This window comes from Ambystoma mexicanum, chromosome 6q (genome assembly GCF_040938575.1).
Source record: "Ambystoma mexicanum isolate Mex_15411 chromosome 6q, UKY_AmexF1_1, whole genome shotgun sequence".
Taxonomy (NCBI): Eukaryota; Metazoa; Chordata; class Amphibia; order Caudata; family Ambystomatidae; genus Ambystoma; species Ambystoma mexicanum.
In genome coordinates this window covers 1,545,190,202-1,545,205,205 of record NC_090937.1, presented here as the reverse complement: position 1 = coordinate 1,545,205,205, position 15,004 = coordinate 1,545,190,202, and the positions used below count along the sequence as shown (strand labels likewise).

Genomic DNA, 15,004 nt, shown 5'->3' with positions numbered 1-15,004 from the left:
TCTAGGTGTCAAAATCTCTGCCTCCCTGTCTCTTGACAATCAGGTCACCTCTGTTTGTAGTGCGGGTCATTTTAAACTTCGCATTCTGCGGAAAGTCTTGTCCTTTATTCCTGCTGAATGTCAGGCTCCAGTAGTGGCGGCCCTGGTTCTCAGCAGCCTTGATTATTGTAACTCTCTTTATCTGGCCCAGCCTCGCTATCTGACCCAAAGGCTTCAATTGCTACAAAATGCTGCCGTTCGCTCTGTACTTAGCCCCCCCTTTGGATCCCATATCTCCCCGTTGCTCAAGAAACTCCACTGGATGCCTGTAGCCAGCCGGATTTTGTACAAATCGGTGTGCCTGGTGCATCGTGCCTTTTATGGCTTGGGCGCTGAGTATCTTCAAGCAAAGTTTACCCACTACACACCTGCTCGTCTGCTGCGCTCCCAATCTGCGTACCTTCTCAGTAGCCCCCGCTACCGTTTGTCTCTTATGGGAGGCCGTGCCTTCTCGGTGGCAGCTGCTAGAGCCTGGAATGAGTTGCCTATGGCCCTCCGCGCTACTGAAGACCACTTCACTTTTCGCCGGCTGCTTAAAACTACTTTGTTCTAAGCCTTTCCCTCCTGGTGTTACCTTACTGTTTTTTGATTCTTCCTGATAGCCAGCGCCAAGATGCCTTTGGGTGTACGTCTGCTTTACTAAGTTTACATAACATAACAATGTGACAGTAATAAGGTGGGTGGAAGGAAATTGTTTAGCGGTCTGATTCCACCTACCCGGTATGAAAGAAGGAAGGTGGAGTAGAGAGCGGGATTCCAGAGATGACTGATGGGAAATATAGTTCGATATTTCCTAGTGGATTGATAGGGGTGAAAACACGAGAGGTAAGTGTGGGAACTGTGTATCTCTTGTGTTGATATGTGAATCTACCTGGGATAAAAAAGGGAACCTACGGCAGGAAAACAGGTCTGGCGTCGATTTCTACGACTAATAAGTCTGGACCCTATGGGGTAAGGGTGATTGACAACAGCACGGCTATGAAGAGGGAAAGAAGGCAAGAGATACAGTATTAAGTAGAGTATGAAGAAGAATGCTAAGAGTCAATCCAAATACAAAATCCAAGAATTACGCTAGGTGAGGACTTACGGAGCGTGACCACCGAGAACAGTAGCAACGCGCTGCGTCTCCCTTTCTGGCGGTTTAAGTACCGCGATCCAATCACAAGGCGGAGCTTCCTATGTAGATGGAAAAGGATCTAGACTTTCCATTTGATCCCGCAACGCCATCTTGGGGGAAATAGTGTGAATAGACGAATGAAGCACCACCGGCGCAGGAAAGACCATCTTCGCGAACGGCCCGTAACACAGCCTTTTTTGGTGCAATGTTAAAGATACCGTCGGGTTATTTATTTAATTTAATTCCCCGGTTGGGTCTTTTTGCCAGGACTCGGTTTTAAAATGGCATTTGTGTTTGCCTCTGTAACTCCAACGCAAGTCAAGCCCTTTGTTCCACTTTTTGGTGGGCTTCTGCACAGAAGCCTCCAAAAGTGGTGCCACTCTCTCTGGGTCTACAGGATGTGTGGGAGGGGGGGTTTAGGCACCCTGGACTGAGTTGCCTCAACAACTCAAGTTGCACTCTTGTGTGATTGGCCCAGTGGTGAGCCGCCCGACTCACCACTTAGCATGTTTGAGTGACAGCTAGGACTGATGAATGGGGGTTTTCTGCATAAAAGCAGAGCTTTGGGGACTGGAACTTCAGAAGTCGCCACAGGACCAAAGAATCCGAAGAGGGAGAAGCTGAGCCGACCTGCAACGACGACACCACCGGTGGAGCCCTGCTGAACCGTCTCACCATTTCCCAACGACAGAGAAGATCTTCATCCCGGAGAGTCTTCTTCCTCTGAGCTGGTGGGGATAACCAGTTCGCCCTCTTTTCACCTTCCTGGATCGTCTCGTGGTCGAATCGCCCGTGCCAAGCACCCCGGCAGCCGGATAGCCACGCTTCACCACTACCGCGAATAAAAGGGTAGTACCCTTTAACCGGGAAACTCTGCGGCTGGTTTCTTCCCTGGCAGTGCAACGACCTCCAGCTTTCCTCCACGTCGAGATCTTCTCTTACCCTGGACAAAGCACTGACTTGCATCCGTTGCCAGGAACAACTGCCCCCGCTGGAGCTTTCTCACCATTTCAGGTACTGTGTCCCGCCTGGTCTCCCTTGCAATAGACTTTTCAAGATCTCCCGTAAATCCTTCACTCTATATCCTGGTGTGGCTATGGACCTGCTAACTAACTTTTTCTGAACTGATCCAACCCTTTTTGAACTATCTGCAAAGACGTTTTAAAGTATCATTCACCTGTGTGATCTTGGACACATTCCGCCTTGCTCTCTCCAAGAGTGGGCCTGGCCTATGACTTTCTTGCTCCTCAGTATACTCTGTCTTTTCTGACTTGCTCTGGTTCCCTTAAAGTGTTGGTATTGTGTATTGTCCTAATTTTGCCTTTTTCCCTCCCTTTTTAATTAACTTATTGGAGTGCCATTTTAGGTTAAGCGTTCACCTCTGTCTGAAAATAAGTGGTGTTTTAACTAAGACTTGTTCAATAAGTAATCAGGGATGTATATATATTGATAGTGACAGTGTTTGAACTTGCTTGCTATATTAGTGTTAGTGTATTTTACAAGTGTGTTTTTAAATAAATAATGATATACTTTTATACCCAAGCTCTGGTCAGTGTTTGCATGTGCTACTGTATCTCTGTACCTATTTTGTATACTCTATATACTGTCTAACTCTTCTTGAGAGAAGTCTGGCTGCTCAGCCACAGCTACCAGGTAAATCTGGGTGGTACAGACTGCTACCAATTGGGTTTACTGCCAACACCTGTAGTCCTAAGGCTTTTGCAGTGGTCCCTAGGGGGAACTGCACAGGTTTCTGCCTAACACTACCACTCTGTCGACAACCCCACGGGGGCGGCCGACGGCAATAGCCACTTGACAAAAATGGCAGAAGATGACCTTTATGGCAGAGTCAAAGAAACTGGTTCTGCAAGGCCCCTCTACATGGTGGAGAGCTGCAACTTCAGGGAAATGGTGCTTGTTCCATAAGCTGAAGATCTGTGGAGTCCAAAGGTCTGACTAATACGGCGACCATTGCAGCGATGTAGCCCAAGAGGACAATTGGCTAGCCCATGGTATGGTTCCGGGACTGTTTTGAGCGCTTCCAGTGACTGGATCTTCAAGAAGATTTCGGTACTGGTTGTTCCCACTTTTCAGGGGTCGAAGCACTGATGAGTCTTCTTGAGATCTGCAGAGATACAAGGCTTCGCTGAGCAAGTAAAGAAAGGGCTGCTGGCAATCTTCCAACATTGAGTTCTGGATCTTCAGTGAGCTGTTCTCATTCGTAGGGATCTTGGCTCCAACGATGATCTGAGGAATGGCTGCACTCCCACGCTTATCCATATGAGCTGGCGTTGCACCCAGCCTACTAATGGTAAGTATTTGCACCATTCAAACTTGGCAGGGACTGTCCAATCACGACCGCCTCTGGCCACTGCATCTGCCCAGCACCAGAGACACCGGGCAAGAATTTTGACTGGGTCCAGATAGAGCCAGCCCCCACCATCCGGCCACACACACAGACCGCCAATTTGCTCTTTAAAGCTGGGGCTTTCCTTGGGCAAGAACTTACCCATATATAGATAATCCAGCCCTCCAGGACAGGAAGAGAGTCAAACTACAAGATGGCCAAAGGACAAGTGAAACTCTTGTGCCACTGCTATTTTAGAATATATGGTACTCTGATTGGTGTTAAGTGGAAAAATGCAAAAGTGCACGAGACTTTAAAAAAGAAAACACAATAAAAGTATCTTCTTCCACGAGGCCATCCTGGCCATATCCTGCAAAATGCCAGGATATGCTAAGAAACAAAAAAAAATGCATTGTCCGTAACATACTAAGAACTTTACTGTGGAGAACAGAGTTCTCCTGCACCAATAGCAATAGTGACTGATTAGTTCCCCCAAGACAGCTGAGCTTAGCAAGGTCAGTGGAGCAAAAAGGCTTCACTTAGCTTCAAAGGGTTTCAAACAGTAGCAAAAGGAAGGGAGTACCTGATGTCTTGAAAAGCAGAAAAAAGAGAATCTTTCCAAACACTGACTAATGTCATTGAGCCAGACCCGTCCTGTTTGTTATTTTGACCAAGTTATCTTATTTGTTTACAAATGAGTCTTGATTGGTCTGGCTTATCTGTTGATCCCATCACCTACTCGAAAGCAGTAATTCAGTATACGTTGAGCGACTCTTGAAATGTGGTCGTACTGTGCTAGGAACTTGTATATTCTGAATTTGGAAAAGTCTAACGGTGAACGATTGTACATTAACATAGAGATTAGTGTGATCTCTTTGTTGCACTTAAGTAGAACGATCCACAAATTAGTGGTATGTCTGGAATTCCATGTAGTAGAATTCTTTAATATTTAAGGTATACCTTGTGCTGTTGATTTTTCAGGCAAGAGACGCAGCTGAGCAGTTACTTTGGGCCCTCCTTGATTCCTATGAACTAGTGCAATTGAAAATTGCAATCCGGTAAGGACAGTTTATTTTATTGCTATTTTTTGTTTGTTATTGAGGTGTGCGAAGTAAATTTGAATTTTCATTCTGGTACCTGTAGAAACATTTTGCTATATGGCAGTGACCAATATTGTTTTCTTTGTGTGCATTTATGAAAGAAGTTCTACTTTTCAGATTAGATGAAGCTTAGTTTACTCTAAATTCAGAATGATTGATTTGTATTTATGGATTTTTGTTTTCTGCCCACAGAACCAAAACAACATTTCAGATTCAAGCTGTAAATAACCACGGAAGGTCTGTATTTTGATTTAATTCAGTTTTAGACCATTTTGTCTTTTTAACTCAGAACTAAATATTGTTCCTGATTCTTCCTGATTCTTGTGCCAGAAACATGAAAATACATTTCGAATGGATTGTGTCCTCCCAAATATTCCTCATTTTTTGACACTTGTTGTCCAGATTCAGCTGGTTCTGGAAAAATATCTCGGCAGAGGGCGCTGTGCGTCTGGGGCGTCGACTCAATGTCCCTTGAAGGCCGTTGGCTTTAGTTCGTTTTTTACGCGACAGTGGTTGCTTCGAAGAAATACGGCACGCTGCTTCACATCTTGTGACGTCTTCGTTAAAACTTCGAATCGAGATGTCTTCATCATCGACACCAACGACTCTGAAGTCCCGTTTTAAAAAGTGTTGCGATTGTGGATCCAAAATGTCCCTGACTGAATCTGTTTGTGGTGCCTTGGGCGGTCCATGACACCTCTGACTGCACAAAGTGCCAGTCGATGACTGGAGAGGCCTTGAGGGAACAGAAGGGGAAGCTGAAGGTAGGGAAAATCCCTAAAAAAAATCCCCTTCCCGATCTGTTAAAAATTTGACTGATGAGTTGAGAGGCGACTCTCCTCGGAGGACGAAGGCCAATCGGTCCAGGTCGAAGAGTGGTTCACATCATTCTTCTTCGTCCCCGAAGAAGTCGAAGGGTAGGTGTCAGGATCCCATGGCACATTTACACATGTTCTAAGAGACACTTTACTAGAAAATCCTCATTTAAGAAATTACACCATCACATACATATGTAGAAGCATGGTTGAATTTGGTATAGATGTTAATTCTGAATTTTACATTAGATTATGTAAATACATTTCCTTAATGTTAATCTAATCAGGAAGTGTCTGATTTCCCAAGCCAAGATGGTGAGTCTGTTCCACAACAGTGATTGGAAGAGAAGTGCTGTGAGGTAACTTGGAACTTTCACCAGGATTCTAAACTGCCTTTCATTCCAGTTTCCTTAGAGGAAGGTAGCAGTTAATTTAGCTCTGAAGAAAAAGTAACTAAATTTGAATTTGAGAAACTATTTAAGAAGAAATTACTCATGAGAAGATAAAGTAGTTCAAGAAGAACTTATCCTGCATTGAAAGAACTATTTTCTACACAGATGAAGCAAGCTAAGTCCATGAGTGGAATATCATTATATTTATTGTTCAAAATGACATTTACAAGTTGAGTCAAGAAATATTTTTTGAACTATAATTCTACAATGCAATGAACTAAATGTGCTCTAGCTCGAGTTGTTTTACCGTCTGATAAGTGAATGTTTGGTTTTTATTAATTGCGGTAGCAGTTATTTCTCTAATTTAGCGTTTAGTATTATAAATGTGCTGAACTTTGGTCAATATTGTATGATAGTGTTTATTCTAAAATAGAGTTTTAAAAATACTAATATAGTACTAACCTAAAGAAAATATTTATTTGAATGTTTGCGTGCGCGTGACATTCGTTTTTTGAAATTTAGAGGAACGGACCAGGAGACGTGTATCTGACGTCCTTCTTGTTTATATTGACTTCCTGGTTGTGACGCAGGAAATATCTTTTGTAGCCGGTTGCTCGGCAGGCGCGGCATCGGGGAGGATACTTGAATTTCCTTTGGTGCGCGGACCTTTTCCGAATCACGTGTGCGCGCGTTTCCTTTTTTGTGCGCGGTCATCTTTAGCAGCGTGTTTCTGTTCCGGCATGCGCGGTTCCTAACGGTGCGCGGTCATCTGCTACAGCGAGGAGCTTTTCAAGAGTGCGAGAAGTGTGCAGCTTCTCTTCAAGTGCGCGGTTCATTTCCCAAGGCGCGTTTGGATAAGAGACGAGAATATTTTTCGTTCGCTTTGTATTTTTATAGAGCACATTTTCATCTGAGTTTCCAAAATCAATTTCAGTCAAGGTATGAGCACGCTATTTTCTGGACTATAATTGAAGTCTATTCCATGTCAACATTTGTTCCTCAGTTAAAGTGAAAGTTACCAAGAAAAAAGAATGCTATAAGCAACTCATTGTGATTTTGGAGAAGTTTTCAAACATTCAGTCAAGGACATTATTTTCCAAGTCACATTTTTTGACTCTTTAACGTCATAATAATTTCACACACTAAAGTTTTCAGTTTGAATTTAAAGAAGAGGTCAAAGAAAATATTTAAAAGCCTCTAAGCAATGATAAGCCTATCAGCAATTCAGCATAGGCCGCAGGTATGTATATATATATATATATATGTGTGCATATATATATATATATGTTATTAAAAACTAATACATACAAAAGAAATAGAAATTAATTAGAGTAATATTAATAGAATATTATATGTGTTTAGATCTTCACAGACTCAACACTGAAGAAACATCTAGCCAGTTTACCAGTTCCGGATGAATAACCAGTAGAGAATAACTGGCTTTGCCAGTTTAGTAATTATATCTTTTTGAGATTGTTGAATTGGCACATCTGGGGGGTCTGGTGGGCCAGCATCACTCCTGCAGGAAGATTCAAGATTGGACCATGACAGTAGGTCACTTCGTCCTCGGACGCTTCCCCTGAACTCCTTCCACGCCTTTGAAAGAAGCCAGGAAGGAAAGATCTTGGCCTAAGTCTTGTGAGCCTTCGAGCCCGGGACATAGATCCATTCCACACCGTAAGCCTTTGAGGCCTCGATCCGATGTTACATCGAAGGATCATTCGAGACATAAACATGGATCGAGGTGGTCGACGCCTTAAACACCTTTGACGCCTGCTAAACCATGGACGCTGAAGACTTCGACGCCAGCTGCTCCACCTTTACCAGCTGTGCTGTCGACGCCGATCGCCCCACCAAAACTAATGCTGCTGGTAAAGAAAATGTCAACGTCTACTACAAAGTCGAAGCCAATTGGGTCAAAACTAATGATCCCGGAAAAAATATATGCTCCCTTACCTAGAAAAGACTCTTTCTTCAATTTATGAAGAAGAGAAACAGTCTGATGAAGAGGCCCCATTTGGCCTACAGTATGGTACGGCGAATGCAGCAGAAAGTTTAATTGCGGAACAGCCCAGGATGAGGGACCTTTATGATCATTTGCAACCTACAAGTGGGGTAGATACCTCACCTGAACTAGAGTTTTGGAAGGCCGAGGCTGGGGACCATGCAGATGCATCCAATAGACCTATTATGTCAAAGGTTTTGAATTACATGGGTTGGAGTAGGCCTCCATGGCCATATGAACAGGATGACCTTAATGACGTTTTAGACAAAGGTCCACAGTCAGATCCTATCTTGCCATTCCACATGGCCTTGCAGAAAAGGGTGGCCAGCAACTGGAAGACACCTGACCCCACTCCATAGAGTCTGGTGGTGCAGGCAGTTACTGCTACATCAAAACAGGCGGCGTACCCTAACCATTCCTCCTCATAGGGACAACAAAATGTAGATGGATGGGTAAGGAAGGTATTTTCTGCAGGGAGCATGGCACTGAAATCTGCCAACTCCACTTGTGCCCTTTCAAAGTTTACGTTCACTCCCTGGGACTGTATTTCCATGGCGGCAAAGCACATTCCCGATGGGGATGAAAGAGACGGCTTCTTAGCCATGGTTAGAGACAGCAAAGAGGCCATGTGCGAGTCTCTTCAGTCAGGTTTGGATTCTGCTGGTACCATCAGCAGAGCCATGGCTACCAGCAGCGTTATGCCAGGTTTGTGTGGTTGCGGTAGTCGGAGTTGGCACGTGCTCTCCAAACTTCTCAACATGCTTTTTGAACGGTCTCGGCTTTTTGGCAACAAGGCTAACGAGAGTCTTGAGAAGTTGCAGCCCTCTAAGGCGGCAGCCAGATCTTTAGGCGCTGCTATTATGCAACCTCAGCTTTTTCGACCTAGTGCACAACCTGGGTAGATCTTTATGCTACTACTCCTCAGTTGGAAGGGCGAGAGGAATGGCCAGTTAAAGAGGCCAAAGAAGATTCCCTTATGGTGGACGAGGAAGGGGTGCAAAGCCATCTCAAGCAATGGCTTCCTTACATCAGCCGCCTCAAAACCTCTGAGGTCTTCAGCCACAGTTCACCAGTGGAGGGCAGGCTGTCTCAGCATCTAGAAGAATGGCGAGACATTGCTTCGGGTACTTGGGCTCTGGATGCTTGGGCTTCCTTTTATAAAAAGACCTCAGAACAATCCACTGAGGAACCACTCTTTGAGGATTCCGGATGCGCACCTTGTGCAGGAGATTTGAACCCTGCTAGAGAAAGGCGCTATAGAACCAGTGCCTGTAGCAGAAAGGAACAAGGGTTGTTACTCCCCTTATTTTCTAATATCCGAGATGGACGGAGGATTGAGACCCATCTTGGACAAATTCAAGATGGTCACACTTTTTCAGATATTCCAGACCCTTCAACTCCAGGATTGGTTGGTGTCATTGGACCTTCAGGTTGCTTATTTTCATGTGCCAATCCATCTCAAGCACAGAAAATACCTGAGGTTCGTTGTTGGCGAGGGCTCAAGACATTCTTCAGATGGTCACCAGCTTTCAGAATGCCCACAATCTACCGTCCTTCATTTTCTTGAGGTTGCTCGGCCCATGGCATCCTGTATTTTTCTGGTGCTTGAGGCCCACCTGAGAATGAGAACCCTTCAATGGGCTCTAAGAACTCAATAGTCTCAGTTCTTAGGAAAGACAGTAAGCGGTTGTTGGTCTCCATCGGAGTCCAAATTACATATCAATCTTTTGGTGCTGTGAGCAATTAGACTATCACTTATGGCCTTCCTGCCCTCTGTACCGGGAAAGAATGACCTGATAATGACGGACAACACAGTGACCATGTACTACCTCAACAAGAGAGGTGGTGTAGGGTTACTACCACTGTGCGGAGAGGCAATGCAGCTCTGGTATTTGACAATTCAAGAAGGAATCTCTCTATCGGCAGCTCACCTAGCTGGAGAGAAGAACACGGCGGCGGACGCTCTGAGCAGGCAGAGCACAGTCTCCCACAAGTGGGAACTAGCTCAGGAAGTCCTTCAAGAGATCTTCACCCTTTGGAGAACCCCTCAAGTGGATCTGTTCGTGACCAGGGTCAACCGAAAATGCAAACTGTATTGCTCCAGGCAATTTACCCCAATAGGAGCACTAGGAGACGTGTCCATAATGGCCTCTGAGTTTCCACTCCTGTACGCATTTCCTCCAGTCCCTGTCATTCCTCATTTGATCAGGATTTTGAGAAACTTCGGGAAGTACGTGATCCTAATTGCCCTGGATTGGGCCAGGAGGACATGGTACCCGGACCTTCTGGACATGTCCATCTTTCCTCCAATGCATCGTCCACAAATAGAGGATCTTCTCTCGCAAGAGGAGCGTTGGGTTCTCCATCCAGAGGTCAAAACACTCAACCTTCACGCTTGGTTTCTGAGGGGCTGAGATATAAGGATTATGACCTCCCGGATGACGTAATGGAGATTTTGCTTTCGGCCAGAAGGCCAGCAACAAAGTCTTTGTACCGTTGCCATTGGAATCAGTTCTGCAACTGGTGCAGAGAAATGAATGTAGACCCTTTTCTATGTAAAACACTGGATGTTCTATCCTTTCTGCTATCTTTAGTCAATTTGGGCTCTAGATTGGTACTATTAAGGGCTATTTGGCAGCGCTATCAATTTAAGCGCTCGTCTGAGGAATGTTCCTATTTCAAAATTCCACTGGTAACGCAATTTCTAAAATGGCTCACCACTGTGCCACCCTCCACTCCCATCTCCTTTACAGATTCCAATTTGGGATCTTAACCTGGTTCTAAAATTCCTAATGTGTGCACCTTTTGAACCCTTACACTCATGTCCTTTGAGATTGCTAACATTTAAAACCATTATATTGGTAGCTCTAACATCAGCCCGTAGAGTGAGTGAGTTGCAGGCACTTTCATTCAAGCCACCCTTCACCATCTTCCACAAGGATAGGGTTGTTCTAAGGGTCAAAGCTTCATTTTTGCCAAAAAGCAGTTCCGATTTTCATATAGGTAAAACAATAGTTATACCTTCTTTCTATCACCCACCTCATCCTGGCGAGGAGGAGGAAAGACTACATAGGTTGGACCCTAGAAGAGCGTTAGGCTTTTATATTTCTAGAATGTCTAAGCGACGTATTGATGACCAACATTTCATTGTTGGAGATGCAGGTTATAAGCTGGGTCAAATATAAAGTCTAATTCTACTCCCTCCTCCAAACCTAATACAGCTGTGGGATTCTGTCAAAAGATGAGGAATAAGTGAGCGGACACAATCCATTCAAAGAACAAGTTACTTACCCCTGGTAACATTATTTTGACTGGATGTTCCTCCCACGTATTCCTCATTGCCCTTCCATCCTACCCCTCAATAGAATTTCCCATGCTATTACAGCTTCCTTTCCATCAAGGCCGAGTATGGTCACTCCCGTGTTTAGCAGGTATTTCTGCTGTTAAAGGGGAAAAATAGAACTGAAGCCAACTAGCGCTGCGCGTTCTATATATGCCTTCAATTACATCATCCTCGACAGTGGTCTTCGAGGAACATCGAGTTGACGCCATCGACGCACAGCGCCCTCTGCCGAGAATATTTTTTTCCGAAGCAGCTGAAGCTGGACAACATGTGTCAAAAGATGAGGAATACGTGGGAGGAACATCCAGTCGAAAGAACGTTACCAGGGGTAAGTAACTTGTTCTTCTGCGGCGTTGGCTCTTTCAAAAAATTCACAAACCCTTGAATATTCACTCCTTGACTGGCTTTGAATCCTCAGTACCATTACCATGCAATTTTAAATCTCACATAGCCAAAATTGAACTAATTTCTTTTTTTTAATCAGTCCTCCTAATTTCAGCCCATTTACTTTCTGGTCAATGTGACCACAAGCTCCGTCCACAAATGTTATCTTCCGATTATTTACTCCACGTTATGCACAGCATTGTGCTACTGGCTCATTCATTCGACCCTTTGTACACGTGTCTTCCAGTTGCTTTCGGACTCCTATGTATTACAAAAGGCTTGCCTCATTGGCAGTTAACCTGCAGAGGCAGGGGTCACCAGATATAATACTGTATGAACTAATGGTTTGTGTATACCACAACCATACTACAAGCTTTACAATCGGTGTAATATCCTTCTCAGAGATTTTCAACCCCCTTCAAAATGTCATATCTATTACATTTCTAACTCCTGATGTTCCAAGTAGTGCTCCCCGGCATGAAAGAATTTAGAGTAAGACCTTCGAAGATAGATTACATCCGTTATGGTCAGGTTCGTGTTCCTTTCTGCCAAGACTGTAATCAGCCCATGTCTTCAAATCTATTTGGCATGATGTTGTATATTGCTTTGATGCAAAATTGCAAATTGTACATGGGAGAGAGTGCAGGAGTAGGGAATGTGTGCCTACACCTTTCCCTGTTACCTCGCATTCCAAGGGTCTGAGGCAGAATGTGATAGCATCAGTGTAATATAATATTGGTGGCCTAAGCCGGACATTACTGGTTTTCAGGGCTCATCCATTTATCGCTCAACTAGCCCATTGTACTTCTTCCAAATACCAATATTTTGTCTAGACAGCAGGTGCATGATCTTAATTGCAATCTGGCATCTTTGAGCATGATATGGGGGCTCCTGAGTTTGGAGAATTCAGACAGTCACATTTTAAGAATTGCGACGAATCCCAGGGTATTGTCCCTGCTCCCTTTCGGGCAGCCCATTCCCATGAGGCCAGGGAGATGAGGCTGCTACCCGACGGTCTCCCTGGGGTCGTGGAGGGGGCGGGGGTACTCAGCGGGTAGATCTCACGGGGGGGGAAGCCTTTCATTGGACCTGTAACGCTCACCTGATTCCCGTAGAGGCGCCGGTCTTGACTGGGCGTATACCGTATCTTCAAAGGTGATGTGTAACACACGGCTGGCTCTTTGGGCTGGACCTCTGTGCACTGTATGTCTGACTCGAAGGGTAAGATGTCTGCAGATAGAAAATATGGGATTAAGGAACTGGGTTATTGAATGTCTCTCTCTTCTTCCCTTTCTCTTCTCCTGTAGAACCCCAAAGGTTAATGCTCTCACCTTGGGTAAGTGAACGCCGTGCTCTCCATCTGCCTCGGGGCAGGGTGCTGTAACCAGTTTCTTCACTGGATAAGGGAAGCAGGCCTCTTGACTTCAGAGGACTGCTGTCCGTCGTTTACTGCACGAACGGTAAGTTTCGAGTAATTCTAATGTCTTTAAAAGTCTTTAGTAATGATGTCTCTTGTTTTGCAGGGTTCCGGCGATGGCGGATGACGGGCTGAAGTGAGTTGAAGATGGAGCCCGTGTGATGAATAGAAGCGCCTGGAAGCACGTAAGTAAGCGCTTGTTGCCTGCTTCACAATGCGCTCTAACTGTCTTTTTATTTTGCAGGTACAAGTTCGGAGCGGCTGGAGGGTGCCGGAATACCCACTGGGTTAGATGTGGAAAGGAGTAATGGCACGTGAGTATTAAAGTTCCCCAATGTCTTTAAACGCACCTTATTTTGTCTTTCAGATGCGGGATGCAGCGCCGAAGGCCTCCGGAGCGTGCAAAGAGTTGGTAAGCTTTTGTCTTTCAGATGCCGGAATGCAGCGCGAAGACCTCCGGAGCGCACGAAGAGTAGGTAAGCCTTTGTCTTTCAGATGCCGGAATGCAGCGCGAAGACCTCCGGAGCGCACGAAGAGTAGGTAAGCCTTTGTCTTTCAGATGCCGGAATGCAGCGCGAGGCGTTGGTGACAGCCGATGGACCAGGTAAGTGAAGCGCTGTCATTGAAGACCGTAATGCTAATCTGTTCTTTCTTGTCTTTATAGGTGTTGCTGAAGACTGGATTCAGGATGGTAAGCCTTTTTCCTTAGGCCCAGGATCAGATGCAGAAGACACGATGAGCGTTCTGCTGCAGAGGATGCAGAATAACGCAAAGCAAGATTCATCCATCGGGTGTGGTTTAAATAGCCTCCTGTAGTGCTTAGGTGTCTCCTTCCACAGCCACGCCTAGGTAAGAAAAGAGTTCCTGCTTTCCAGAAGAGTTCCAGTGTTCTGAACCTAGGGAGTGGCTCCTGCCCCACCCAACAGGAAAAGTAGTTCCAAACAGAAGAGGATCAGAGGCTCAACTGGCAGGCAAGTAAGCAGCATGGTCTGCTGCAGGTAAGTCCACCCAAGCATTATGAGCCCGGCGCTTCCAGCGCTGGGACTGGGCATATTTATGAGCCTGGTGCCACTGGCGCCAGGACTGGGTCCAAAAGGTCCCAATTGGGACTGGTTGGCACTCGGAACCTGGGTTATGGATCTGCTTCCAAGGGAGTTGGGAAAACCCTGACCTTTTGGAAGCAGAGATCATGACAGGACCAGTGACGTTCATCTTGGGAGAACATGCTATACTTTATCTATTTTGCATTTATAGCAGCACACCAAAACCTCAGGCATCAGGGCGCTACTTACAGTAAGTGTGTAGTGTCATTCTTCAAAGTGCTAGATCATGTATCCAGGTTACAGTTTAGTACAAGTGGTTCTTGAAGGCATCTGGCTGAACCACTCCTCATGGTACGAGGGGCTTCATCAGATAAACAGGAACTTGTATGTTACATGTAGTAATATTAGACAAAGTAGGAATGGGTGCACGCGCTGGAGACGCCATGCCTTATGGTACGAGGGGCTTCATCAGGGGTCCTGGCAAGCATAGCAGGCTAAATAAGTATGGGTGCATGCACTGGAAAAGCCACCTCATGGTTCGAGGGGCTACATCAGGGGTACCGGTAAGTATAACAGATAAAATAGGTGCACGGTTCTGCGCAAGGCTGCAGAGTCAAGTCGTTTACATTAGTCAGGATGGGTATGGAGAGCAGCTCTGTGTCAGAGCGGGTAAAGGTGCAGTGTGAGTCATAGGTGGGCACAATCGATAAAGGTGGTTTCAGCATATTTACAGCCTGAGGCAACACATAATCCATTAACATTACTGCTGTGTCCCTTGCCATTAGCAGTACTGATGGCAAGTGACACAGCAGGGGAACTTGGGTAAGTTAGAGATAACATAATTACAGAACAGGTCAATAGCAATGTAAGGCCTGGCATTCAGGCACGCAAGTCCTCACTCGGCCGATCAGATGTCACACGCACAATGTAATAAGATTAAAGTGAGCAGAAGTGCATTTTCCGGTATCATAGCATGGCAAGGTAATTAGGACCTAGAGAGCA

At 45.3% G+C, this 15,004-nt stretch overlaps 1 protein-coding gene across 2 annotated transcripts in view; it reads left to right on the top strand.

Moving 5' to 3' along the window:
• The window catches only part of DNAAF9 (dynein axonemal assembly factor 9), a 2,133,167-nt gene that overhangs the window by 891,194 nt on the left and 1,226,969 nt on the right, over window positions 1-15,004 (top strand). For both annotated transcript variants that reach the window (XM_069632250.1, XM_069632251.1), the window contains exons 14-15: window positions 4,485-4,561; window positions 4,796-4,840. In XM_069632250.1, the coding sequence (XP_069488351.1) occupies window positions 4,485-4,561; window positions 4,796-4,840 (122 nt within the window). The remainder of the gene's footprint in view (window positions 1-4,484; window positions 4,562-4,795; window positions 4,841-15,004) is intronic.